Raw genomic sequence first — 26,232 nt, 5'->3', positions numbered from 1 at the left:
CAGTTATTCTTTTGTCTTTGTACTTGAAATTCTCAGACAACTACTTTGTCTCTGTATTCAATTTACAATGGCCTCTTTGCGTAAGCTAAATGCCAGGTGGAGGCTTGTCACTCAAAATGAACGACTTGGTCGATCATCACAAGCTGTATCTGTTATCGGTGATAGGGCATTTATATTTGGCGGAGAATTGATAGCTCGTCAACCTGTTGACAACAGGGTTGATGTTGTCAACCTCGTAAACACCAAAGGTATGCCGCTGAGAATACCTTTGATAAGTTACTAATCCTTCATAGATGATTCTTCTGAAACCCTTGCAACACCATCCAAAGCCCCATCTCCTCGCGTCGGCAGTCCTAGTACAGTTATTGGAGCCGACATGTATCTTTTCTCCGGTCGAGGCGGTCTTGAAATGAAACCCATTGAGGAAAAAGGCACTATTTGGTGCTACAAGGCAACAGAGAACGAATGGGTTGCCATTACCCCAACGGATAACAATACACCATTTCCATCTGGAAGAAGTTATCACTGTATCACATCCAACGGTGCTGATAAAATCTATCTTCACTCTGGATGCCCTGAGCAGGGTCGTCTCGGTGATCTTTGGGTATTTGACATTTTTAAAAGGTCTTGGACTGAGTTACGTGGTGCTCCTGATCCCGGTCGCGGTGGATCCTCAATTGCGTTTCTCAATGGGAGATTGTACCGCATGAATGGCTTTGATGGAAAGGTTGAACAAGGCGGTGCATTGGATATTTACGACATCGAAGCCGCATCCTGGTCCACCATGTCTTACATCTCGGATGGAATCCAGGGCCCAGAAGCAAGAAGTGTCTCCACCCTTGTCCCCTTATCCATACAAGGCAAGTCTTATTTGCTCACCATGTTTGGCGAACGTGATCCTAGTTCGCTGGGTCATGCTGGGGCTGGAAAGATGCTATCTGATGTGTGGGTCTTTGATATTGAGACAAATCTGTGGCTAAAGGTCGAAACAGGAAATGGGCCTGTCGCTAGAGGATGGTTCGATGCTGATGTTGTCAAGGCTGAGGATGCAAAGGATGCCGTTGTTGTACATGGAGGCTTGGGGGAGGACAACGAGAGGCTGGGTGACGTTTGGTGTTTGCAATTCTTTACATAATGTGAAAACTGTCTTGGAATTCAACCTGGAAATGCCAAATCTTGGAGAGTCGAACATGCCAAGATGGGAATGGCTTGCAGTAGCGCCTCACTTGTCAGCGGCGTTCGGACTCCGTGACCCATTCCATCCCTGTTCTACCAATCATTTGAGCCTACTTACAGGTACGTCCTACTATCATATCACCGGATTCTATGGTGGTACAAGGATCTGTCATTCTTGGCTCGTATTAAATATTCAGTATTACACGGAGTCCGGTCCACCGACAAGACTTGTCGTTACAACATCCAACTACGAATCGCGTCATACCATTATATTCCCCGGAGATGCCCATCAAACGAGCATGTGATGTGTGCTTCAAAAGAAAGGTAAACTATTCGTATCTTATCACATCATGGTGCTGATAAGATACAAGATTCAATGTATAAGGGCCAACCCCAACCTACCATGCGAATGGTGCTCTGATCACAACCTGGAGTGTGCCCTCCGACGAGAAGCACAGAGAAAGAAGCCAGACGACATGTACGTCTTGTCAACCCTCCAGAGCAGTATAGCTGATCAGCCGACTTACCACGTGGTAGCTCCTCCATCTTGAATCATGTACAAGCTCTCACCCGTAGAGTCACAGAACTTGAGACCACTGTTGATCAACTCCGTTCATACTTGAATGTTACTACACCAGCATTTCGCAGTCAAAACACTCCTTTATCCTTGCCCGGAACGGTCAATGCGACACAGATAACTCCCCTCTCGCCACAGCCTCATCATGTTGGGAGCGCAGCTCAACACCGTGCTTTTCTCGGCCAACACTGGTACTTTAAAGGAGTACCACTGTTCTCCGAGAAAGGTATTGATTGGATGTCATCCAAGATTGGTCAAAGGCCAGCCTTGGGGAAGTTCCGTCTTTTCGGTTCATACTCTTCGCCGCCAAGCCCTTTCCAACCACGCGTTGAACTACCTGAACGAGATGTAGTGCATGAGGTACTCGATGCTTGGCTGTCTTCAGACTGGCAATGTCTGTACCCAGTCCTTGACTCGTCACTTGTGGTGGGGACTATTGAAGCGGCATATACACTACCACCTAACCAAGAGACTATTCATAGGCAGAGAACGGCTGAAGCATGCCTTCTGGCGGCGTTGGCCATTTGCTCACTCATGAGCGAAAATGAAATGCCGGAACTGCTCGAGGGCGATGCGTATGCCAATGCCGCACACACTTATCTTATCCAGGCGTCTGACGCTAGCAACTTGGAGACGTTGGAAACAGTACTAATGCTGGTAAGTATCTGTAGGGAAACATCATTTCTTCTCACTAACAATCTAGGAAATCTACAAGACATTATCAGGCCAATGGGAAGATGCTTCCACGCTTCATTCTTTGGCTTGTCGTATTGTCTATGAACTGAAAGGTCACTGCTTCAACGCCTCCTTTGCAGACCAACCATCCGAACGACATCAACGGAAGCACATCCGAGATTTGTTCTGGTTGTGCTACATCTTTGACAAAGACCTTTCTGTTCGCTTTGGTCGACCCCCTCTTCTTCCCAGTAATTACTGCGACTTGACATTGCCAGAGGGGCTGGATAAAATATACGATAGTCGGTCTCTCGAAGAAGAAGAAGGCTTTGTTCATTTTCCCCAAGACCTTCAACTCACTCGGATAAAGGAGAGCTTATGTCTGTTCCTATGTTCCCTCGACAACCCAAATCTAGCTGACAGCACAATCCTGTTCCATTTACGTCAGCTGGATATCGATCTTGAGTCATGGCGTTTGAGGATCCCGGCAGACTTCCGTCCCAAGTTGTCAGTACTGACTGATCAACCATTCCAGCCGAAAATGTCTCGCCTCCAACGTCGAAGATACATTCACCTACAACTGGAATACAATTACATGACAGTTATTATTCATACGGCCGTACGGAGATGTGGCGCGGCTTATGCCATGACTGAAAGTCTGCCTGATGATTTGCATAGTGTCTATCACTCTAGTAGCGACCTGTCTCTGGAAGCTAGTCGCACAACCTTGCAGATTTTCAAAGACCAAGACATGTTACTGCAACAAGACGCCTTCGGGTAAGATACCGTTTAGTATGAATGACTTGTCGCTAAACTCTGTTCAGGCATGTCGCTTTCTACCCGGCCATAGCAGCCTTGGCGCTGTTTCTCAACATTTTGATCCACCCTCTCGACAAGGAGGCCCGGATGGACTTGGATATTCTATCTTCATCCATGATTATCTTTCAAAACTCATCGTCAGCAAAGATGACAGAATTGGATATCGACAGCGTGCAAGAATTAAGCCACTTCATCTCAGAATTGGTACACCTCGGCGAAAGCACCATACAAAAGGCCAAAACAGAAAAACAAGCCAGAGAGTAGATACTCTGTGACTGAATAAGGATCTTCAGTGTGTATTGCTTTATTTCAGAGTCCCTACCCAATCATACAGTGACCGGATCGAGTTCCCGGTCCCGCTTATGATAAGCGTCTGTTGTAAGTCGCTTCCCCGCAGATGGACAACTAGTACTTGGAGGGCGCCTTTATAATGACATGAGATTGTTAACTATAAAAAGGCTATTATGAATTCATTAGAACAGAAAGTATCATCCTTCCTCATCTCACTATAGTTCTTTCAACATGGCTCCTACTGCTGTTTCATCTGCCATTGATGGCCCAACCACTGTCGCACCGTCAAAGGCGTCTCACTCTCATGGCCATGAACTACAGAACAAAACTCCTCTTCAAGCCATGTCCCACGGCGATGTTGTGTTACAAGGAATCCCAAAGCATCCAGACTTTTCTTCCCAACGCCAGTGGCAACTAGAGCATCTTGCTGCTGCCTTTCGCCACTGGCACCGCGAAGGCTACGTTGAGGGTATGAGCGGTCACATTTCCGTTCGCGACCCCGAGTTCACCGATGCTTTCTGGACAAACCCCTTGGGAAGACACTTTGGCTTGTTGAAAGTCAGTGACATGATTCTCGTCAATCTCAACGGCGAGGTCATTGGCGGCAACCGTACACGACCACCCAACAGTGCTGGGTTTCTGATTCATGCGTCTATTCATAAGGCTAGACCAGATGTACACGCTATCTGCCACTCGCATAGTATCCATGGAAAAGCATGGTCCGTCTTTGGTAAAAGGCTGGAGATGCTCACGCAGGACGTTTGCAAGTTTAGAGGAGACGCGCATAGCGTGTACGACAGCTATGGAGGTGTTGTGCTGGCCAGTGAAGAGGGTGATCGCATAGCCGCAGCCATGGGCCCAAAGGGTAAAGGATGTATCTTGAGAAACCACGGTATCTTGACCGTTGGTCAGACGGTGGATGAAGCAGCGTGGCTCTATACTTCCATGGAGAATAGTTGTCGTGTTCAGCTACTTGCCGAAGCTGCGGCTGCGAGCGGTATTAAGAAGGTACTGATTGAAGACGAGGAGGCGGATTTCAACTTTGATGTTGAGAGTGATCCCGAGGTCTGTTATTGTGAGTTTCAAGTTTACTACGATTTGGAGGATGAGTTGTCCAAGGGAGATTTTAAGAACTGAAGTTGGACAAATCTCTTCATTAGTTATTATATAGTACAATGCACAATTCACATGATATGTTTTAAGAAACCAGAAAATTTCAAGATAAAACTCAATTTAGTACATCTACAGTCTGATCAAACATGAAAGCTTCACCACCCTGAAATGATTCCCTACAAAACCGGTCCGGCCGGTGCCCAAGACAAAAAGCTAGCTACCCTCACCCAAACTCCCCCTACCTACCGACTCACTCACTCAATCCGCCGAAAGGCGGTGTCAAGTTCAGCTTGTCCAACACCCTCAAGGTTGCGGCCAGACCAACCGCAGTCCCAAAAGGTGATCCATGCCCACAGCTTGATAAAGCTGTGCACATAACCGAAAAGAACCTGGCAGATCATCAACGGAAAATCAGAAGGGTGTCGCAGAAAGTGAGGAATGAGCTTGACAACCTTTGTCCAGAACATCCAAACAAGCAGCATCATCAGGTCCGAAGCCTTCATGTTTTCACTCTTGACAAGTGTGTAGATGAGCAAGACATCCCACAGAATGGCAAAGTTGAACAGAGAGGCCCAGTACACCATGAATGTGCTCCAGGGGTACCGCGTGACGAAAACAGGATCGCGGAGCATGACGGGGTTGCTGCGGATGGTAGTTCGAGCCCATCGAAGAAGTTGATCCCTGAACTTGGGCCACTCACCGAGTGTGGTTTCGATAGTTGTATCATCAGTGTCCTGGAACACGATAAGCCAGTGTTTCTTCATAGCTTCTCGTGTGAGGAAGTTGTCGTCGTCTGGACCAAGGCCGTCTCCGCCCAACAAACCGAAAAAGAACTTTTCATGACAGAAACGCTCCAAAAGATCGGCATTGTTGAGAAAATCGGTGCGGTAAGCTGCTGTGCGACCAGAGATGACAAAAACTCCTCCGTCAATAGCGTTTGACGTTCGGAGTTCCCAGTTGTGACGCTGAAGATAGTTGCAGGCGATGAAGTTGACTATCGATGGCCAGGACCATTCTCCAGGTGTTGTTCGTCGGACGCGCTTCTTTGTAGCGACAACACCGACATGGGCGTCGTCAAAGGGCGCGAGAACAGAGGGGATAAAGTTGGCTGGCCAGAAAACATGATCGTCAGCAAAGATCGTAACAGGTGTGGTGACATTCGGCATGGCATGTGTGATTTGTCGTCGCTTACTCGGCTCTGACAGTGCTGCGACTGAAATCTCTGTGTCCGGCGCATCTAGACCCAGCTTTCGCATGACAATCTGGCATTCCTCTCGAAGAGCATCACCTACTGTAACCACGAGGATACAAGCCGGATGGTTCGCAAGGATACTCTCCACACACTCCCTGAAATCAGGGCCGCTGGGGTCGATGGTTGGGAGGATGACAGTTACATCGCTACGAGTAAAGGTCGGGTGATCGCTTACTTGATGAGCACGGTAGATCCATGATCCGAGGAGATGTCCTACCAAGCGAGTGTAGCGCAGAACAAACAGGGTACAAAAGATTCTCAGCCAGAGGTCTGACAAGAGAAGCCATGTACATGTTAGCGACGCGGTGATGGGGATGATGAGAAGAAGAGCTGGGAAAATCCGAGCCAGTGGGTGTGACTTGGCAGGGAGGGCCATTGGCCAGGTGGTGAAGGGCGACATTGTGTCTTACCTGATTGATGGTTTGGTTTGGTAAGAATAGATACCAATTGTTGGTTTTGCTTTGGTGAAAGTAGATCGAAAGTAGATGATTTGCGATTGGTGATGTGATCTGTAAAGCAAAGTCTTATCGAACGATGAGTTTGAGTTGAAACCATGGTGAGGGCGCTGAGAGGGTTTTTATACAATTCTGGAACAAGAGCATCGTGAGAGTTGTTCAAGTAACAAATCACTGTGTTGATGTTTGTAGCGGAACAACGACTGTGAGTAAATCTACATGAAGTACAGAATACGTATTGTTCATTTGCGGTGCAGAAACAGTTATGAAAATTGAACAGTCACGAATAGGCCACATATCTGAGAATAATAGCTGGTTAGACGTGAACAAGTCGATATCTGAGACATTGGTATTTTTCCAAGTCTGAGTAGCTTTCCCTGGTTGTTGAAATTAAAAATGAAGCGAATTTTATTAACAGTTTTCTACTCGAACACAATGACAACACACATGATTCAACCATTTCTTAACATAGAGTCCAAGGCATCGTGAGTACGGGAAACGGAATAAAGCTTATTGCGACCAATGCTCTTAATTGACTACCAATCTAAAATAATCCAAAGAACCCCCTCTTCCCCTTCTTCTTCTCAGGAGGATAAACAACAATTCTGTCTAAATCCGCTCCCTTGACACCCTTGCCATTATCAAGACCTCCCACAGTAATAGTATTCTCACCTTTCTTGAGAGGGAGCAGAAGAGGCGTGGAGAGAATGATACCCTTGTGTGTATCCTTTTGGTATAGAGTGTGCACCTTGTCTTTGTCACTGTTTACAACGACACTGCTGATGCGACGGACTGCCCACGTGCCATTGATGCGGTCGGGCTGACCCATCGGTTGGTCACCGAAACCCATGTCATCAATGTCTGGAAATGTCAGTGAACAAACACTTGATCGGGGAAGAGGAAGTTATACGTACTTTGGTGGTAGAATGATACCCATTGTTCTTCGCCTTTTCCTTGAACAGTAAACGTGGCCGTGCTATCATTGCCGTAGATGCCCGTCGCAATAACGTGGTCGGTTCCAAAGGTCTGTCATGTTTATTAGCTAAAGCACAGACATAACAATCAGTAAACGTACGGCTTCTTGGAGGAATGCATCTCCAGAGAGTTTGGCCTTGCTGGCCGGGTACGTCTTGCCCTTGATAGGCTTCCATTCACCAGTTTTCCTAACAATATCAGTTTCCGTGATGTCTACTCTCAACAAGTGTTCTTACACGTTCAGGTCATAAATATCGTGCCACACAACCTTGAGGCTTTTGTTCTCCTCGTCAATCTCGATTGGAAGCCACACGTTGCGGCTTTCCCAGATCGATGGTAGATCCCACTATGCATATTAGCAGACTGTCTCAAAATATCAGATACAATCAATACGCACCTGGTCAGCCATGTAGAGATATGTAGTCTTTTTGGTACCATTAATCCTCCACGAAAAACCAGACTGTGTGCTGAACGTTCTTGTGTAGGCTGGCGCAACGAAGAATGGCTGCGACCAAGGACCCTCGAGCTTATCGGCCCTCATGGCAACAACATCTAAACCACACATCAGCATTTCCGTTCCATTGTCTCGGTCTCAAAACATACTGTTGGGTCGATAACCAGTTTTGTGGCTCATCAAAGTCCAATAGCTCTTTTCTGTCTGAAGAATAGTCGGTGCCTCAAAGTCATACTTGTTAAATCGATGTGTAACCTTTTCAATGTCGGTAAGATTGTTGTTGAACTGGCTGACGTATACGTCTCGACCTTCAACGCGGTCACCGTTGGAGTAAAGTGCGTAGGATTTACCAGATTTGTAATCGGTAAAGGCGCCGAAATCCTGGGACCAGTTTCCAAGAGGAGCAATGGCATGGTTGAACTCGTACGGTCCCGCAATAGAATCCGATGTTGCAAGACCTTGAAGGAGAAGGCTGTACTTTCGATCATCGGCATGCCACCACATCTGCAACCGAGTCAGCACATCTCTTGCCGTCATTTGTCTTTTATACGTACATGGTACTTTCCCGTCTCTTCACTATATAGAACCTTTGGTCTTTGAATGATGCTTTCCGGTGAAATATGCTCATGCCCTTTCTCAGGAGTGAGCGCTAGGCCATGAGACTCCCACGTCGCTAGGTCATCAGAGCTGTAGACAGAGATACCACCACCTTCTTCTCGCTCTTCAGTCTTGTACTCTCCGAACCAGTAAAACTTGCCGCTTGAGCGATCGACGCAGAGACCACCTGCATGGGCGTTGAAAAGATTGCCATCGGTATCATGCCAGCGAGCGCCTGGAACGATCCATGCTGCACTTGCGAAGGAAGCCCAGGTGAGAAGGGAGAAGAGAGACATGGTGAGTGAGTGAGGCTCAGTCCATTGAGGTGTGTCGGTAAGTCAATTGGATGTGACGTTGACGATATTTTATACATGGCTCGGTTCATGTTGACCCGAAATCGCTGCGGCGTCATCTATGAGATCAGGGTTAGAACCGTTTGTACCTGTCAACTGTTGGTAAAAACGCGGGGATCACCCCCAATCCTAGGATCTGAGCATGTCGATCCCCCGCTGGATTGGTAGACGCTTCAATCAGGCCATTGCTTGGCGGCTGTTTACCCCGGAGAGGCAGGCGGATAAATAGTAACCACCAATTGATCCCTGTATTATGAATGTTTAAATTATGCTGGGATAATTCATCGGGGAGCTCGGTCCGTCCTCTTGTCAAGAATAAGGTTAAATAGATCAGGGTGATGGACATGGTATGAACAAAGTTATGCATCTATACTAACTATCCAGAATCTTGTAGAAGAATGAACAATCATGCAAGTGCCCGTCTGCACTCTCGGCATAACTAGGACAAATTCCCCATTCTGTATATCCAAGTTTCAAATAAAATCCCCTCGCCGGTGTTTCTGTCGCAGTATCGAGTATAACCATACTTTTGCCCAACTTCTCCATGGCAAACCTCTCAGAAAACTCCATCAGTTTCCTTCCAAGCCCGAGACCTCTCTCTTCAGACGAAACCAATAATTTGGCGACTTCGACTTTGTGCGCGTGCGTTGCTTTGGGATGGGACACTAGATGGACTGTGCCGATTGCGGATGGGCCTCGAGCGAGAACGAAAAGGGTAATTCGCGATTTGGTACCAAATAGCTGAGGCGAAAGAGAAAGCCAGAATTCTGTGGCATCTTTTGTGGAGAGAGGTGCATGGAAACCGAGTGATGATGAAGGAGGGTCATCATTGACGCAAGATTGGAGGAGATTGGTGAGAGAAGGAGTCCATTGTTCCAAGGCTTGGGTATTGTCGATGTGGTGCAGCTCGAGGCCTTGCGGCAAGTTGACTTTAATTGGATCACTCATCTTTTGGTTGATTACAGTTAACAGACAGGAATGTTGAGACAGATTATGTATCACCAAGCCGAAGGGTTTATATCCTTACCGAACGTGAGTCATTTATGTTGAGTCACTCATTACATAAACAAATTACCTACTTATCAATTCTTATCGTGAAATTTCGATAGACCATCTTGAAATCTTTGATGTTCTGAAACTCTCCAAGTCTTATCACTTGACAATGGTTGATCGACCGACAACGTTACCGCCAAAGGTGCCGTAGTATGTTAGATGTATCAAACCAGGTGACCAGCCTGAACCTGAACCAACAACCAGATTTGGATCTATTTCAATCTGTGTAAATAAGAGAACCACCTGAATTAAGTTTGCCATTTCTAGTCAACTGAGATCTTGGGCGAGAAGGTCCACAGTGGTGAAGAAGAAAAGCCTAAGCGGATGGTTGGCTCCTTCGTCACCGAGAATTCAACCGCACCTTTTGTCGTTCACCCCGACAGAGCATGGTACAGAATGACCCATATGATCTTCTATAACATTCTAATATATTAAAAAGGCCCTTGTTGCATACATTGGCATTGGCGACATACTTATAGCCCGCCAATATGACAAAGACTCCGAAAAATAGGATGACGTCGAGATTCAAGGTCTCGACGATTTTTTTTGGTCCACCACAATGGTCATGTGGCTGTTGCTGCCATACATGATAGGAACATGATCTTTCTTCAGACTCCAGAGGGACCTGTCAAAGCAATCAGGCATACCATCGACTCCGACGACTGGAGTGTCGACTTTACAGTACCAGGGAACGCGGCTCCCGAGACGGCCATAGCAGCCTTTGCGACCGACGTTGAGCTGGTGGTCGGGTTCTTTGGTACTGAACACAAGATCCACGTCCACAGGCGAAACTTTCAGACTGGAGAATGGTCTGGTAAGTGGCACATTTGTACACTTGAGCTTGCACATGCTGACATCAACTAGAATCGATACTTGGAGGGTCGTTCTTGAGCGGCCGAAAGAAGAACCTCATCCTCTTGCAAAGCAAAGAGAGGTGATATGGAGGCTCTGGTTATGCTTGGTCTCGACGTTTACCTTGTCAAGGATGGTGATTTCAAGATACTCGGTACTTTCGACAGTGGGGACTTTGTGGTAGAGGTCAATAGCGAACCTGAATTCGTGAATGGGTATGGGAATTTGTTTTTGACGCCACCTTCTGGTGCCAGACATAACTACGGTGTAACTCGCTACACTCCTCGAAACACGGTGGGATGGTGAGAAAAGGCGATCTAGGTCCTTTTAGAAGTGAGTAGAATCAAACTGTTTATGGCATCATACTTCTTGTATACATCGGAGGTTTCATCGTTGATTTCTCTCTCGAACTACAGTGATAAGTGATTAGCTCCTGACAGAGCAAATGCAAATGACCATACTAGTGGGACAAGGTATATCAAGGGCACCATTCATATCTGCGATAGATACATATATGGAACGCATCTAACCTTAAACAAGCTAGACTAGTTAGTACACAGCAAATGAAACAGACTACATCTTTCGATACAACACAAATATTTCCATCCACTTTTAGTATTTCTTGCCTTAAATCTTACCCCCCTCGATATTCAGCATAATGCCGCAATACTATTCAGACTTGCTGGACACCGAATCCTTCCGTCTGGCGACTATATCGCTTGATACTGATCCTCTTACAGAGGTCCAAGTACTTAGTGTAACACTCACGACATATAAACTTTCCAGTGCCACAGAGATCCAGTACAGCACGCTGTCCTACACTTGGGGCTCACCCCGCCCCTCCCATGCAGAGGTTAATTCATGTACATATGTCCAACTAAACGGACAGACTTTCGAAGTTCAGCCAAATCTTTACGATGCACTTCTTGAACTTGAAGCTTCATGTTCCGAAACCCCCATCTAGATCGACGCCCTGTGCATCAACCAACTCGATCCAGTTGAGAGATGTGCCCAGGTCTCGGTGATGAACCAAATCTACGGAAAGGCCAACCGCGTTATCGTCTGGCTTGGTAAACCACTTCCAGAGTTGGAAGCCGGGCTAAATGCAGCTGAGAGGATTGGAACCGAGTCTGTCCCTCACACGTTACGAATGATCGAGAATCAATTCTGGGCCTTCAATTCTGATCTCTCAACCATGCCTGATAAATATGGAATGAAGTCTATCGACGGAGAAGAAGCTCTGGGGCTGGTCACACTGTTTATGAGTAACTGGTTTGCGCGAGTCTGGGTAATCCAAGAAGTCTCTCTTACCAACGACGTTGTTGTTCTATGCAATAAGAAATTCACATGCTTCGATTGTGTGGGCTATACGGCAGCATTTCTTCACTACAGCGGGTTCTTCCAAGCTACGCTCGACCTTGTCCCCAAAGACAGACCGGGTATTTATCTCCGTGGCGATCTCTACTTATTCCACGCCGAGAGAATCCAACTCCTCCGAGAATGGTGTAAAGGAGACAAAAGTCAGTGGAATCGTACACTGGAAACGATTGACTTCGAAGCCGGACTCAATGATAAACGTGGGAAGTCAGCAGAGATGGTCCTGTTGCGATTTCTCTTTACGTTATTCGGCCTCCAAGCTTCTGACCCTCGAGATGTCATCTACGGTCTGGGCGGTATTATGAGGCACATGGCGGCCAAGGATGGGCTTTCGATGCCCTCAGAATTCGAGCCGGATTATGATATCGACATTAGAGACTTGTTGCTGAATGTCGCGCGCAAGATCATTGAGGCGACTGACTCCTTGGTCTATATCAATCTTGTCAAATGTCCCAGCATGCGTCAGACTCTCGAGCTTCCCTCATGGGTTCCAGATTTTCCGGCAGTTCTTTTCAACACTCTCTCCAGTGCCCAGTTCCGATCTATTGGAACCATTAACTCTTCCAAGCATGTGCCTCATTCCCCGAACACGCGCCCATTTAGCATCGATGGGAATATCCTCAACGTTTCTGGTATACGTCTTGGGAGAGTCAATAAAATAGGGGAGACATACATCGAAACTCTCCAAGGTCAGCGCGCTATGTCGGCTGATGTTCTTCTCAGCATGGATGAGACATACCCCTACACTGGACAGCCGTCAGATGAAGTCTTTTGGCGTACCTTGATATGGGACACAGACTTTACGAACCGACCGGCTAAATCAATCCAGCTCAAGGACTTCCAGCGAGCCATTTTGGAGGAAATAGTCCATCCGTTGCGAGTCTTTCACAGAGAGGCCGAGTCTCCATCTGCGGGCGAGACTCTTGTGCTCAAGTATCTAAGTGGAATGTCTTACTTGGATGACATCGCCGCGAAGTTCCCTTCCAGCATTTTTCCGAGTCTCAACCTCGTCAGGTCATGCTTGTCTTTCCTACCACAAGAGCAAGTAGACCTTAATGACGAAGAGGTCCAAATGTTGAAACAAGTAATATCAAGGCATTCTATGCCGCCAGGAAGTATTATGGCGTCGACTTATATCAACCACAGACCTATACTTACTGATACGGGATACCTGGGGTTGGGATTCGATTCTTGCAAGATTGGGGATGAGGTGTGGGTAGTTGCCGGATCCCCTGCGCCTGTGGTCATGAGAAGCACTGACGATGAGAATGAGTACTTTATGGTTGGCGAAGCATATGTGCATGGGGCTATGCAGGGAGAGGCTGTTACTGATGATGCTGTATGGGAGAAGATCCAGATAGTATAAAGGTTGCAGAGATGAATATTCACCATTATTTGATATGCAGGTTGATCAAGCGAGGAGCAAATGGTAAATATGTTCATACTTTCTTACTGATCCGGCCTACTCTGTCTAACTCATCTTATTTACTGATGAAGACATCGAAATGTCTGAGGAGGGGCGACTGGCTCAGCATTTGCGTCAGAAGTATTTTTTTTCTTTTTACCAATATTAAACGACTCTCTTGACTGAACCACGCACTGAAAGATCAAGGGTGATATAGATGGTTTGTATTTCAATTAGGTAGTCTAATCCTCCAATGGGGGACTCATCAGCCCTCCAATGCCCGGCACTGCATGTCGTCCCTCAAGGAAGAATCTCATCACCATATCAGCGGCAGTCTTGGAGTCGTCATCTTTATCCATGGCCTCGATTGATGCTTCAATAAACTGGGGTCCCCAGCCACAAGTTCCTGCAAAAGCCTTACAAGTCTCGGTGTTTATGAAGCTGTCAAACTCAAAATGGCCCTGATATGTGAGCACATGATTCGGCTCATATGCACCTTGGAATGCGCAGTGTTCTGTTTGGCCCATGGAGAGCCACTTTGGGGGTAGGGAATGACCTTCTGGTATCTTGACATGATCGCCGTGGATGAACTGCAGTCGGAGTGTGCTGTTGTCTGTGACCGACGAACGACTTCCCAGCGCTTTGAGAAAGTCTTGCTGGAGTTGAACTGTGTGGACTCCCATTTCCATCCCCTTGGGGTCTTTTTCCACGTAGACCCCGTGTTCACGGAGCAGGCTTTGGCAGATTATTTGATGACCGAAGCAGCTGCCGAATATCTTGACGCGGGGTTGTTCGGCGTAGACTTTGGCGATGTAAGCGTCAAGTTGTTTAATCCAACCTTTGTCTTCGTAGGAGCTGGCGCTGGAACCGGAAATGACGATGGCGTCGAAGTGCGTGAGTGACTCTGGGTAAATACCATGGTAAACGTCAAAGTATTCTGCCTCAACCGCTAACCCAGGAGCAACTCGGGTGGCCGACTGGGATAGAAGTTCGTGGAAAACATGGCCGTAAGATGGTGCCCTTTGTTCTATCACATTGGGCACCGGGGCATCAGCATTCAGCATAGCGATGCGCAACGTAAGTGGTGATATAGTCATGATGATTGTATAGTGACAGTTTTCTAGAAGATGTCTATAGAAGAAAAGATTTATCTATTTGTTTCTCGGTTTTGTAGGAGTGTTTCCAGCGTTGACTAATAAAAATGGAGTGTCGGCAATAATTACCCAAATAGTCAATAAAGATGCTATCAGCTGATTGAGTCACACGCCCTTTGACATACAACGTTATCTCGGAGAAATAGAAGAGTTTATTGGAGGAGATACTGGACGATAAGACATTCTATGGGTATTGACGAGCGAGTGCCTCTGTTTCGGAGCAGCACCGGGAATAACATACTTGCTACGTCTGTCTCACATAATTCCCGAGTTTAATCAAGACCTGGATCAAGCCACAATCTTAAATTATCGGATGCAACAAGTCAATCGGAGAATAATAAGATTTATACAGAAGCTAGTGATAGGTAGTTGATGCAGCCAGAAATCGATTGATATATTCACGGGCTCTCCGTTGTGTTCTTAGGGTACAGAACCGCACTGCCTAGCTTTATTCTGACAGGACATGTTCGCCTAAAGTCTTCCATCAATGAGGCCAGCCAGCAGTTGTTGCTCAGACTGCACGACAACGCTATGCCAGACTAGCTCTAAACGCCTCAATCATATTGTCGAAATCCCATGCATCGATGTGATAACCATCAATCTGCCTTTTGGAGTAATGTTTCTGGGGCACTCTACATTGTTAAAAGAATCAGACGCCTGTTAAACCTCCTACATTGCTCTGAACAGTGCCGTTGTCATTTTTCTGCCAATGATTAGAGCTGGGAATTATGGCTAACTTCTTCCACGTCCAATGTCCTCCCGCCAGCAAAAAAAAAACCTTTGCAAATTACGGGAACATTTTCCTTTCTCATGAGACGCTATGGCAGTAGCGGTAACCACTTTTCGGTTAAGGATGGGTAGAACTGCATGCCATGAGTGACATGTCGTGAGATTGTCACTAACCTAGCTTGGTGCTAACAGCAAGGTTTTGGCTATAGCCGAGAATATGGCTACTGAATAAGCTAGCCTTTAATAAGAGGCGATAGACATTCCCTTATAGTGCATAGCCTTGAAGTAAATGAGGCACACTATACGAGGTCAAGACTGAAGCTGCGAGTAGTTCCGTTGGATCGGAATAATGATGTAAAGAATAATGGTGATCTTCGCATCGGTGCAATATGGCGACTTCTACAATAATGGTGTGATATTCAGATCGACATTTTCTTTGAGTGCAAAGATGCAGATCCGGTAACTTTCCGCTGAAGGGACAAGTCTTGTAATTGCCGACAATAGGTATCCCATCCACTGGTCATGCAGGGGTAAAATGTGAAGCTAGTTCAGATAACGGGAGGACTAGTGATGATAAACCTTGCAACCACGCGAATTGACAATCCCATGACCAGATGATTGACGCGTAGAGAGGATGAAGGGCGAACAGTAATGACTCGAGTTTGGTGTTGGACAAAAATGTTTAGCTGGTTGTCTCTTCCGGTTACGGCAGTTCTGTGTTGCAATGAGGGAGTATGTACCTGTATTTTGGCGAGCGAGATTCCTCTTTGAGACTCGACAACTGAGCTTTAATCGAGATATATCTTGCTCGTATAATAGATCCAGTCAGTATTAGCTACACACTAATTTCCCACTTTCAGTTGGTTACTACCATGGTCACGCAATCCAAGTGGCAGCATGCTACCCTACAGCTGCTTTGCTACACTCTAACAAATGGCAGATCATTGCCTAGTCAGGAAAAGGAGAAAGGCTTGTATTTCTCCGATACCCGTTGTATCTGATAAAACCCGAATTGCCAAGAGATATGCGGAACTCTAGAGAAAAGCTGTCGGCAATACGGAACTTGCATAGTGGGATTTCCACATCAGTATCAAGTTGAGGTCAAGAAATTTGTCGTAAAGCATACGGCAGTTAGACCCGAAAAGACAGGGGCAGGATATCACTAGGGAGACATGGTCAAGGCAGCGCCAAGATGTGAGCCTAGAGATCAGCGGTTTCTTGTGCAAGTCATTCCATTCCGCTGTTTTTCTTGAACCCGGAAGAGAGAGGGCGGCCGATCAGTTGGTGCACAGGCTGATTGATGCTGAGTAAATCCATTAAATATATCAGCCTAACCTCTTCAGCTTGATCTGACCCACGGGGACTATGGCGGAAAGGAGTAAGATTGGACACTATCGTTATTATCCTTGCGCCACGTGGAGAAGTCTTGCATGACTGAAAGAGGCTTCACCCCACTGATCGACCCTCGGTTCTGTTTGTCTCAGTTATCGAATACCTAGCCACTGAAACCACGATGCAAAGACGAGTGTCTTGAATAGAGAACAACTTTCCGGTACAATGGAACGAACCTCGGGGAACCCGATGATACCGAAAAAAGTTGCAAACAAGACCGTTATAACTCGAGCATCGGCATTGATACTCGTCGGGTCGGAGAATGGCCCGGCGCCGATTCATCTCGAGTTAGCGTTGTCTCCAGTTTCCACTAAGTATTCTCCATTGAGTCAGTGCAGGTCAGGGGTTTCTCCATTTCTTCTCTGTTGCTTCTTCAAGTCTTCCTGGACAGCATTAAACAGCCATGAACTAGCCTTGAACACGCACGAAAGGCATTCCCTTTTGGAACACACCGTTCTTTCTCATGGGTTAGCGTCAAAGATTTCATCACTGTACATCCGCGGAATTAACTGAGTAGTGAAGCTTAGCATACAGCTGTACTTCCCGAGTCAAGACAATGAATGCTCCACAAGATTCATTTTTTCTTTACTTCCATGCACTTGGGAATGTTGATGATCTACAGGCCGTGGGTAGCAACAATAATGTCGGGAATCTGGCTGATGATCCGAACCAGTGCCAAGTAATATACTGGAGTTCAGATAGAAAAATGGAAGAGCAAACCATCGGCCTATTTTGTATCTCAAGATAAATTATCTACGTCATTGTACAAAATGTTTCAGTTGTCGGTAGTACTGTTATTCCAGCCATGCTAATCAATGTGCAACATGTTTCACTGAAACGATGTGGCTGATACAAAGAGGAGATGCCGTTATATTTAAAGTTAATTAAAAATAACCAAGAAATTAATTGGATGTGATGAATGTTTCAAAACCCTACACGTTCAAATCTTGTATGTACCATTCCTACGGCGCACACAAGCCGGATCTACAGCCCTTCCCGAGGTTTGGTGACACTTCCGTCCCGCAGAGTCTTGCACTTATTGACTTCATCGTCATGCCAAGATGAGCCCATCTTCTTGCTTGGCCCTGAGTCGAGTCAGAGCCCGTGAGAGGGTTGAATTGGAACCCTGTCTGTGCGTGTCTGATCGCAAGACTAAGCGTGTTTTAGCGTCACCAAGACACACTTCGGCATATTCAGCGGCTAGGGCGATCTAGAGGATGGATCTGACATGACCCAAAAGGGTTTCGAACTATGCAAGTCTTGTTTTGTCGGTGCGATGCGGGCGTACCTGCAGATCGTCTGCTTTCCCCCTTGGCAGTGTAAAAAGGAGCCTGTCTCCCACACCTATCATGTTTCGCATCTTTGTCACATCTAATGTTTGCTTTTTCTTGGTTTAGCACATCACCATGAGGCTCTTTCGTGGTCTCATTGCCTTTGTCTTGGCATCCTCTCCTTTAGTTTTGGCTCAGGATTCTGGTAGTTCTGCTATTTTGGCGTCTCTACCAAAGTGTGCTGTAGGTTTTTGTCACTTCAGTTTTTGTAAATATATACTAACTATCCGCCCAAGTTGAAATGTATGGCTGTCTCCGTCTCTAATTCAACATGTGATCTTCTCGACACACAATGCACATGTAGAAACGAACAACTACAAGCCGAAATCGAGAAATGTGTCTTGGCCGATTGCACAGTTAGGGAATCATTAAGTTCGTTGTCCAGCAGCGGAGCTACGGCAACATTTACTTACAATAAACAGGCACAAAAAATGCTTCCATGACACTATGCGGTGCACCTATCCGAAATCGCCAAGTAGAAATCCTCGCCGTCAACGATGTATTGGGCACCACCTCGGGCATCTTTGTCCTGCAACGGTTCGCGACAAAACTCTTCTACAAGCTCCCCTGGGGTCTTGACGACCTTTTTATTGGCCTGTCAATGCTTATGGCCATCCCCTGCATGGTCATCAACTCGTATGGACTAACACCAAATGGGATGGGCCGCGACATTTGGACAGTCACACCTGAGCAGGTTACCAACTTCGGTCGAAACTTTTACATGATGGCCATGTTCTACTTTACGCTACAGACCTTCCTTAAGCTGGCTATGGTCTTCTTCTATCTCCGCATCTTTCCAACGCGGGGGGTTCGGCGAGCTCTATGGGCTACCGTTGTGTTCAACTGTGTCTTTGGTGCGTCGTTCATCCTGATAGCTGCCTTTCAATGCCAGCCTATCAGCTACTTCTGGACAAAATGGGAACACAAAGCAGATAATATGGGAACATGTCTTGATATAAATGCTATTACATGGTCCAGCGGATCAATCAATATTGCTCTGGATGTCTGGATCTTGAGCATTCCTCTCTCGCAGCTGAAGAAGATGAACTTGGACTGGAGAAAGAAGATTGGTGTTGGAATTATGTTCAGCGTTGGTATATTGTGAGTTCATCCAGTCTTCTCTAATTTCAGTGCTACCACTAACCTGTCAAAGTGTCACCATCGTCAGTATCCTCCGCCTCAGCGCCACTATCAAGATGCGCGCTGGAGTAGGAGCCAACAATGCAACATGGGAATACACCGAGTTCGATCAGTGGTCCACCATCGAGGTCAACGTCGGAATTATCTGCGCCTGCATGCCGAGTCTTCGAGTTCTTCTCGTCCGCCTCTTCCCCACGATGCTCGGCAACTCAACACAACAACAATACTACAAGTACGGTAGCAACGCCTACGGCGGCCCAAGCAAGCCCGGAACGAAAAATCGAAGCCGCTCTCGATCTCAGCCTCTGGGAACGACCTCCCAAGTTGACAAGACAGCGTATCGTTCGCACGTCGACCCCATCGGGATCACGTGCGATCGGACATATGAGGTGGAATTTGGTCATAAAGATAATGATGAAACGGAGCTATTTCACATGAAGGACATGGAATTGAACCGGATTGGTGCAAGGTTCTAGCGTTTGAGTTCAGTGCCATGCCTAGACTATGATAGAGAGATAGAATGATGATAGAATAATGCCTTAATTGAACAAAAGAAAGAAAACAGGAGAGCCCTATAAATCCATAATATATCCTTCAACAATTGCATGATCCATCCCCGGGCCTGTTACACGCGATATACGTCCATCCATCTCGCATGCTAGATCCCACCGCTTTCCATTTCATATTCAAAACCTCCATTCTACTACACGCCAGTGATGTCAACCTAGCGACAACATCAAGTCGGGATGCGTCACGCCATACCTTGTCAAGCTATCCCGACCTAGATGTAACATTAATCCCTGAGGTATGTACCAGAGATCCACCACCACGGCGAACACGCCGCTCACCTATCATGAGATGGACGGTCGTATGGGTTATAAGTGGAGGAAAGTTTGCGGAATAGTGATCCGGACATAACGGCACATGTGCTATTATGGCACAGCAGACATGGTGTAAGTCAGATCATGTTGGGATGAACCGTGTATTAATCTGCAGACAGAACCAACAGGCAATGAAGTAATGTTAAAAGAAACCCCGCTCGCTGTTTGTTCATAAATATCTCATGTCTAATCTTGTTACCCAGAACTACAACTTCTACCCAGTACTACAGTTTCTAGTCTCTCACCAACAGCCTCTTCTGCCCAGCAGTAACAGCCTCTGTTGTGTTTTTAGAGCTATCGGCCATCAGTGTACAAGGTAGCATCACGAGCCCTGTCAAAGCCAAAGCTACTCTGGGAACACTATCCACACGAGAAGCCATGCCCGTCGAAGCCTCTTTATCTAACCAACACGACGATTTATACCCGATTGACGACGAAGAAGTTCGTCTGGTGAGTGGACTTTTGAAGTGATGACCGGTATCTGAGCTTAACTCGTGTACCCCAGGAAGCGGACATTGATGCAGATAATGACTCAGCAATAGGAGTTGTGAGTCTACGAGTCACAAACAGAAGGCCAACAATTAACCATATCAGACGGATGATGAATTGTCAACCGCATCTCTGCGCTCAAGCCTTCGAGAATATCACGTGATCAACGGACGCGGATATCACCGCGATGAGAGTAAGCAATACTTATGGCTGGAAGGGTATCGTTGCTGATGGATTTGCAGAATACTATCTTCCTAGCGATGAGGTATGATGCTATACTTCTAAGCGCATGGAAATTACTGACAAATTGTAGCACGAATCAGAAAGACTAGGTACCGATGGATAATACTGTACAGAGCAAAAGGCAAGACTGACAACACATTACCAGACCTCCAGAATCATCAACTGTTGCTTACGTTTGGTGGGAAGAGGTATTTCGCACCCAACGCCGAGACAGCTAAGCGGGTGCTCGATATCGGAACAGGTACTGGAATCTGGGCTGTCGAATTCGGTACGTTGGTACTTATTCTTTTGTGGGAGTAATGACTGACTAATTCTAAGCCGACGAACATCCGCATGCCGAGGTGAGATATCATTGGTTAAGGTTCATACATGTACATTAACCTGGGCAGGTCTTTGGCATTGACATTGCTGCTATCCAGCCCGCTTTGTAAGTCCAGATTCTGATCAACTCGTTAATCATCTAACGTGACCCAGTGTCCCACCCAACTGCACTTTCGAGATCGATGATGCTGAGAAACAGTGGACTTGGACTAAGCCATTCGACTACATTTTTGTGCGCCTCATGTCGGGCAGTATCTCTGACTGGGACAAGTTCACACGCCAGTGCTTTGCGTTTGTGTCACACAAGTAAACATGCCGTTCAACGCTAATCTGTTTGTAGAAACCTGGATCCAGGCGGTTGGCTAGAAGTCATTGACCCTGCTTTCCCCGCCAAGTCTGACGACGGGACGCTCAAACCCAATTCTCCGTTACACAAATGGGATGAGCTAACTGTAAAAGGGGCTGAAGCACTGGGCCGTCCATTCAGCGAAGCGGTCAACCATGAAAAGCGTCTGAAAGCGCAGGGCTTCATCAATGTCACTCGCAAGGCGTTCAAGTGGCCTACCAATACGTGGCCCAAGGATCCAAAACACAAGGAGATTGGACTGTGGACTCTGGCGAATATCGAAAGAAACCTGGAGTCTATCAGTTCGTTTTTGCTGAGACAGGGGCTCAACATGAGCCAGGAAGAGATTGTGGTGTTTATTTCCCAGGTACGAGCCGAGATGCGTAACACAAAGGTGCATGCATATTGGGAAGTGTGAGTGTCACTCCCTCTCAGGAGGTACAGATACTAACGGGCGCAGCTTTGTGGTGACTGGTCAAAAGCCAAGCTTGTAGGGCCAGACCGCCATCTGCAGCCCGGGCCCTGAGCAGTTTTATGATTACGAAGAATGGCGTGGAATCTAATTACGTTCATCTTATTTTGAATCGTTTGATGGTGCAACAGAGGACAATCAGCAAACAAGAACTTAAATTTCGTATTCTATCTCGTACATCCACCGTCTCAGGGTTCCCTTTCGGTCAGCTTGAGAGTATTCTTTGATACTGTAAGGACACAGTCACCCGACGGTCCAATCATTACTTCGAGTTCAAACTTGCATTCTTGGTACATTGTAAAGCTCTTGAGGTTCATAAAGGTCCATAGCTTAGTAGATCCTTCAACCACTTCAAGGTCGACTCTATGGAGTACCTCTCCTCCACGCTTCTCTGCTTGGATTAGTTAGCAATGGTAACAAGGCTAACTTTGATATAGAGTACTTACCATGAATCCTTTTTGGGGGAGGACTGCTTTCTTCTTTATCAAGCCACATAATCTCGACTGTCCAAGTCCGTGGGTCGTTCTCCTCGAGGCGCTTCGTGAGTTTGATGGTTATCGGCTGGAAATAATTAATGCGGGCTCCATACTCCACTATCCACTCAACTCTCGCTTCTTGAGATGTGACAGCGCTGGAACTGAACCAGCGTGGGCTTGGTGGCGGATCTCTGACAATGATGCCGTAATTCGCTCGTGCGACATATTCTCGGAGTGCTTGAGCGTTGTCTTTACGCTCATCGAGAAGGCCTGAAATCACGGCAGTCCGAGTATTACCTGGAGCTCTCAAAACTTGTGCTCCGATGAGGCGACTGTCTTTTTTCGCTGCCAAAAGGTTGATGTACGCCTCTAATTCCTTCAAGACATAGTCAGAGCCCCCCAGACCACCCGAGAGAACAATGTAATCCTAGCGAGAATTAGAAGGCCATGGTCGACTTGCGTTGCATGTTCTCACTTACCACTACTTTGTTTGCATCCTCGGTCTCTATTGTCCAGTCTTTCAGCGTATCCTGGATATGCTTCATAATGTGCTCCAATGTTTCGTCGAAACAGCCTTTGAGTTCCGCTCTATCTGAACGTTAGCCCCGTCTTCATTTCGTCTTATCTCATGCCTCGTCGAATATGAACACGCACCTTGTGAAGAACAATTCGCCATCATGGATCCTGAACTTCTTATGCGTGTAGCCATTGGCCCCAGCCACTGTGGTAGAGTACACGTCTAGATTTTTCGAACGCTCTGATCCAAACGCGTGCTTCCATTTCTGGAAGTCTTCGCTCTGCGATGCTTTCAGAGCAAAGTCCGCTGGAAGATGTGAACAAACTGTGGGGTACCTCTCCATTCTTTCTTTGATGAGCTTGGCGAACCGGCTGTCGATTCTTGCAGAACCGACGCCAATGCCAGTGACGGGACTCATCTCCTCCAAAGTCACGGAGTCATTGGACTTCTTCACAAAAGCAAGATCAGTTGTCCCACCTCCTGCGTCGATTGATAGAAGGATGTTATTGTTTCGAACTTGGCGACCTGCTGTCATTTGCGCGTTACACGTGAAAACAGCGGCAGCCTCTGATTCAGTCAGCCCCAGGACGACGCTGTGGTTGTTGATATTTCCAAATCCCGATCTAAAGATGAGACGTCTGAAGCATTGGCTGACAGGGGCTTCCCATTGCGCTGGGGTGCTGAATACGAACTCGACCTTCATCGAATCCCAGGTCTTGTTCCTGAGGGTTGCGCTGAATTGGTCCTTCTGCTTGATAAGTTCGGGGATTATGGTACTTATGTGAACGTAGATTTGCCTTAGATACTCAACCACAAGACCGTGGACGTCATGCACTGTCCCCGGGATCCATGGTACACGGACCTCAGGGCGTGATTCCTTCTGATAGGTCGCTGGTTCGAGAAGCAACTTAAACAACTTCCACTTCTCCGTCTCGTCAATAGATTCGCAGAGAAATCCCCATTTTATGTTGGCTCCACTGCCCTGTTTGGACAAGACAGTTGGGACTTTGGGTTCTTGTCTTGTCTGCCCTGGCCAATTCTTGACGACGTTTGTCCCCTTGAGTTCCTCTTTTGGGGTGGTCCAAGAAACGCCTATGGATGTTAGACAATGGAAGGTCATGTGACAGAGAAGCCAATGTACCTGTGAACGTGGTACCAAAGTCTACACCGATACGTAGGTCTGGTTGACTGCTCATCGTGATCAGCTACCAATCTGCGCTGGTATTGGTTGACCAGATTATCTGTAGAGACGATCAGAAAGATTATGAGTAAAAGACGGTTGCTAGCTGAAATCAGTGAGTGCTTGAAAAGAACGAACAGAATTGTGCTGTCATGGCAGGCCAAGATGACCGGAAGCGGGCCAGACTTAAACTACCGATGAAGATGAGATGGTCTCGGATTCAAGGGCTGACTCCCCTGCCGAGCTCCAGCAGGCGGTCTCAAACTATAGACGGTGATCATTTGGAAATAGTGATGTTGGATGTGCTGCTGGTGCGATGAGTCAGTAAAGGTGTTGATAACCCCGGTCTGTTTTGATGAGATTGTACGATAGAGTCAAATTGGTTGTCTTTTGGAATGTGAGAGTGACACCTCAAAGTGACCAATCAGTCCACGCGTCAAGTCTGGTCTCGCATAATTCACATTGAACGGTATGGCCGCTGTCTACTCATTCAGGTACGTACCTTCAATCCCGGTTAGACTACTAACTATTAGAGTCTGGACTGCTCACCTGTTGGTCGACTTCAACTGAATAGGATCAGCTGAGCCATCTTCTTTGTCTCAACCGTCTAGACGCAAGCCACTTCCTATATGATCCACCTCTTCCATCTTTTCGCCTTTCTCCTTTGTCTTCTCACATCTTGACAACAGAAATTCCAGCATCCTGCTGAACCTGCAGTTGTCATCATCAGTTCCGCGTATATTACCGAACAAATTGTTGCAAGTTCGTTTTCTTTAGCATCCTGCCTGCCTTCGCAACCACGCCGTCCTTCCACCAGAACAGCGAGCGTCTCGTTACCAACACTTCTCCCGCTGCCTTGTCTACAACGTCGCCAACAAAGACAGCTGTGGAAACAGCAACAGGTACAATGGCGGAAACAATGACTGTGACTGTGACTGTGACCGCAGCACCAGGAGGAGGTGATACAGGTCTACCAACCACTTCAATTGTCGGGATTGCATTGGGATCAGCAGCCGCGGCTGTGGCATTGACTCTTTGTGCAATTGCCTTGCTTTACTTAAAACGGCGCCGTCTCCACCCTACAGATCCTGATGCATCTTCAGATACATCACCAGAGATCTTCGTGCCAGAGACGTCGACAAGAGAGCTGGGGCCAGATAATGGATTCACCGGGTTGCCAACTTGCTTACTGTTGGACGGCAGATCCTGCAGCGAAATTGAATTCGAACTGGGCGCTATAACGTGGTGCCATTTCCAAAGTCACGTCAGGACGTTCTACCACCTTGACAATGTTTCGGTGACACCAAGCACTCTCCACGCATCGCTACGGAAACTTCATTTGACTGACGCTACCTGTCACATGATTGCGAGATTGGCTATTGATCCCAAGACGCGATACCTTACAATCCGCCATTTGTTGGCGCGTGTCATCTTCTCCAACCTCGACACTCACAACATTACTTCTCTTTCTCTCTTACCACCAACTGTCAAGGAATTGTTCCTTTCGCGGGCCACATTTCGCGTAGACGGCCGGCCTCCTCGTTGTAAGTACGCCCCATGCATCATCTATCTAGTTTACTCCGCTGACGTTATGAACACAATCCAGTTGAGACAGCTGTGAGATCCTGGCATCGAATTACAGCCTTGCTTTTACACGAGAACCCCCCGAGCCGTGAATTTTTTAAACCACCACCAAGCGTGAAATCTCAAATCGACGAGCTTGCGACGGTACTACAAGAGTCGCTGGTTCACTTCGTTCGAAAGGACAACGATGACCAGCACGATCATCTCACTTTTATTATTGAAAGATCTGTCAAGCTCGGTTATGAAGTTTATGCGCACCCAAATGAGTGGGAGTTTATATTTCCAGAAGATGAGGAGGCACTTTTCGTTACACCAGGCCTCAATTTGATTACCGACGACAGAGGGGTGCCGCACGATCCACCATTCGTAGCTTTGGATCCCGAGATCGTCGCTATTAAAGATGCGAGGAACTGAGAACATTTCTCGAGGATAGGTCAACTTCGCTTTGGCAGACGTTGTGCCTAATGTTTCTCTTCTATTGTGTTTCACGATATGCTGCAAATGTGGAGGCTATGGGGAGGAAGGTTGCAAAATTGGAAGAATCTAGCAAAGT

The 26,232-nt window shown here is 46.9% G+C and overlaps 13 protein-coding genes across 13 annotated transcripts; 8 read left to right on the top strand and 5 right to left on the bottom strand.

Moving 5' to 3' along the window:
* Window positions 1-67: 67 nt before the first annotated feature.
* Window positions 68-1,135, top strand: FGSG_05828 (uncharacterized protein; the record flags this gene model as incomplete). The annotated part of the gene is made up of 2 exons (XM_011326121.1): window positions 68-248; window positions 294-1,135. 2 exons carry the CDS (start codon window positions 68-70, stop codon window positions 1,133-1,135), a joined length of 1,023 nt encoding a protein of 340 aa, XP_011324423.1.
* A 391-nt stretch (window positions 1,136-1,526) lies between these two features.
* On the top strand, window positions 1,527-3,511 carry FGSG_05827 (uncharacterized protein; the record flags this gene model as incomplete). The annotated part of the gene is made up of 4 exons (XM_011326120.1): window positions 1,527-1,654; window positions 1,714-2,410; window positions 2,457-3,205; window positions 3,253-3,511. The coding sequence occupies 4 exons, from the start codon at window positions 1,527-1,529 to the stop codon at window positions 3,509-3,511; spliced, it is 1,833 nt and encodes a 610-aa protein (XP_011324422.1).
* Window positions 3,512-3,769: 258 nt separating this feature from the next.
* FGSG_05826 (uncharacterized protein) lies at window positions 3,770-4,675 on the top strand (the record flags this gene model as incomplete). Its single annotated transcript, XM_011326119.1, has 1 exon — window positions 3,770-4,675. One exon carries the CDS (start codon window positions 3,770-3,772, stop codon window positions 4,673-4,675), a length of 906 nt encoding a protein of 301 aa, XP_011324421.1.
* Window positions 4,676-4,905: 230 nt separating this feature from the next.
* Window positions 4,906-6,303, bottom strand: FGSG_05825 (uncharacterized protein; the record flags this gene model as incomplete). The annotated part of the gene is made up of 1 exon (XM_011326118.1): window positions 4,906-6,303. One exon carries the CDS (start codon window positions 6,301-6,303, stop codon window positions 4,906-4,908), a length of 1,398 nt encoding a protein of 465 aa, XP_011324420.1.
* A 599-nt stretch (window positions 6,304-6,902) lies between these two features.
* On the bottom strand, window positions 6,903-8,680 carry FGSG_05824 (uncharacterized protein; the record flags this gene model as incomplete). Its single annotated transcript, XM_011326117.1, has 7 exons — window positions 6,903-7,219; window positions 7,273-7,384; window positions 7,434-7,521; window positions 7,570-7,679; window positions 7,731-7,885; window positions 7,937-8,291; window positions 8,342-8,680. 7 exons carry the CDS (start codon window positions 8,678-8,680, stop codon window positions 6,903-6,905), a joined length of 1,476 nt encoding a protein of 491 aa, XP_011324419.1.
* Window positions 8,681-9,109: 429 nt separating this feature from the next.
* On the bottom strand, window positions 9,110-9,685 carry FGSG_12819 (uncharacterized protein; the record flags this gene model as incomplete). Its single annotated transcript, XM_011326116.1, has 1 exon — window positions 9,110-9,685. The coding sequence occupies one exon, from the start codon at window positions 9,683-9,685 to the stop codon at window positions 9,110-9,112; it is 576 nt and encodes a 191-aa protein (XP_011324418.1).
* A 702-nt stretch (window positions 9,686-10,387) lies between these two features.
* Window positions 10,388-10,948, top strand: FGSG_12818 (uncharacterized protein; the record flags this gene model as incomplete). The annotated part of the gene is made up of 2 exons (XM_011326115.1): window positions 10,388-10,604; window positions 10,716-10,948. The coding sequence occupies 2 exons, from the start codon at window positions 10,388-10,390 to the stop codon at window positions 10,946-10,948; spliced, it is 450 nt and encodes a 149-aa protein (XP_011324417.1).
* A 718-nt stretch (window positions 10,949-11,666) lies between these two features.
* FGSG_12817 (uncharacterized protein) lies at window positions 11,667-13,385 on the top strand (the record flags this gene model as incomplete). The annotated part of the gene is made up of 1 exon (XM_011326114.1): window positions 11,667-13,385. The coding sequence occupies one exon, from the start codon at window positions 11,667-11,669 to the stop codon at window positions 13,383-13,385; it is 1,719 nt and encodes a 572-aa protein (XP_011324416.1).
* Window positions 13,386-13,666: 281 nt separating this feature from the next.
* FGSG_05822 (uncharacterized protein) lies at window positions 13,667-14,521 on the bottom strand (the record flags this gene model as incomplete). The annotated part of the gene is made up of 1 exon (XM_011326113.1): window positions 13,667-14,521. The coding sequence occupies one exon, from the start codon at window positions 14,519-14,521 to the stop codon at window positions 13,667-13,669; it is 855 nt and encodes a 284-aa protein (XP_011324415.1).
* A 3,584-nt stretch (window positions 14,522-18,105) lies between these two features.
* On the top strand, window positions 18,106-19,646 carry FGSG_05821 (uncharacterized protein; the record flags this gene model as incomplete). The annotated part of the gene is made up of 4 exons (XM_011326112.1): window positions 18,106-18,213; window positions 18,267-18,402; window positions 18,453-19,131; window positions 19,184-19,646. The coding sequence occupies 4 exons, from the start codon at window positions 18,106-18,108 to the stop codon at window positions 19,644-19,646; spliced, it is 1,386 nt and encodes a 461-aa protein (XP_011324414.1).
* A 472-nt stretch (window positions 19,647-20,118) lies between these two features.
* Window positions 20,119-21,976, top strand: FGSG_05820 (uncharacterized protein; the record flags this gene model as incomplete). The annotated part of the gene is made up of 10 exons (XM_011326111.1): window positions 20,119-20,123; window positions 20,303-20,501; window positions 20,557-20,598; window positions 20,646-20,733; window positions 20,854-21,051; window positions 21,102-21,124; window positions 21,173-21,210; window positions 21,258-21,410; window positions 21,445-21,817; window positions 21,911-21,976. The coding sequence occupies 10 exons, from the start codon at window positions 20,119-20,121 to the stop codon at window positions 21,974-21,976; spliced, it is 1,185 nt and encodes a 394-aa protein (XP_011324413.1).
* Window positions 21,977-22,110: 134 nt separating this feature from the next.
* FGSG_05819 (uncharacterized protein) lies at window positions 22,111-24,111 on the bottom strand (the record flags this gene model as incomplete). The annotated part of the gene is made up of 5 exons (XM_011326110.1): window positions 22,111-22,313; window positions 22,369-22,825; window positions 22,878-22,986; window positions 23,053-24,007; window positions 24,057-24,111. The coding sequence occupies 5 exons, from the start codon at window positions 24,109-24,111 to the stop codon at window positions 22,111-22,113; spliced, it is 1,779 nt and encodes a 592-aa protein (XP_011324412.1).
* A 903-nt stretch (window positions 24,112-25,014) lies between these two features.
* FGSG_05818 (uncharacterized protein) lies at window positions 25,015-26,093 on the top strand (the record flags this gene model as incomplete). The annotated part of the gene is made up of 2 exons (XM_011326109.1): window positions 25,015-25,639; window positions 25,702-26,093. 2 exons carry the CDS (start codon window positions 25,015-25,017, stop codon window positions 26,091-26,093), a joined length of 1,017 nt encoding a protein of 338 aa, XP_011324411.1.
* Between the last annotated feature and the right edge of the window lie 139 nt (window positions 26,094-26,232).

The sequence above is a fragment of the Fusarium graminearum genome, chromosome 3, assembly GCF_000240135.3.
Source record: "Fusarium graminearum PH-1 chromosome 3, whole genome shotgun sequence".
Lineage (NCBI taxonomy): Eukaryota > Fungi > Ascomycota > Sordariomycetes > Hypocreales > Nectriaceae > Fusarium > Fusarium graminearum.
Note: the sequence above shows the minus strand (reverse complement) of the source record. Positions and strands in the feature narration are given on the sequence as shown.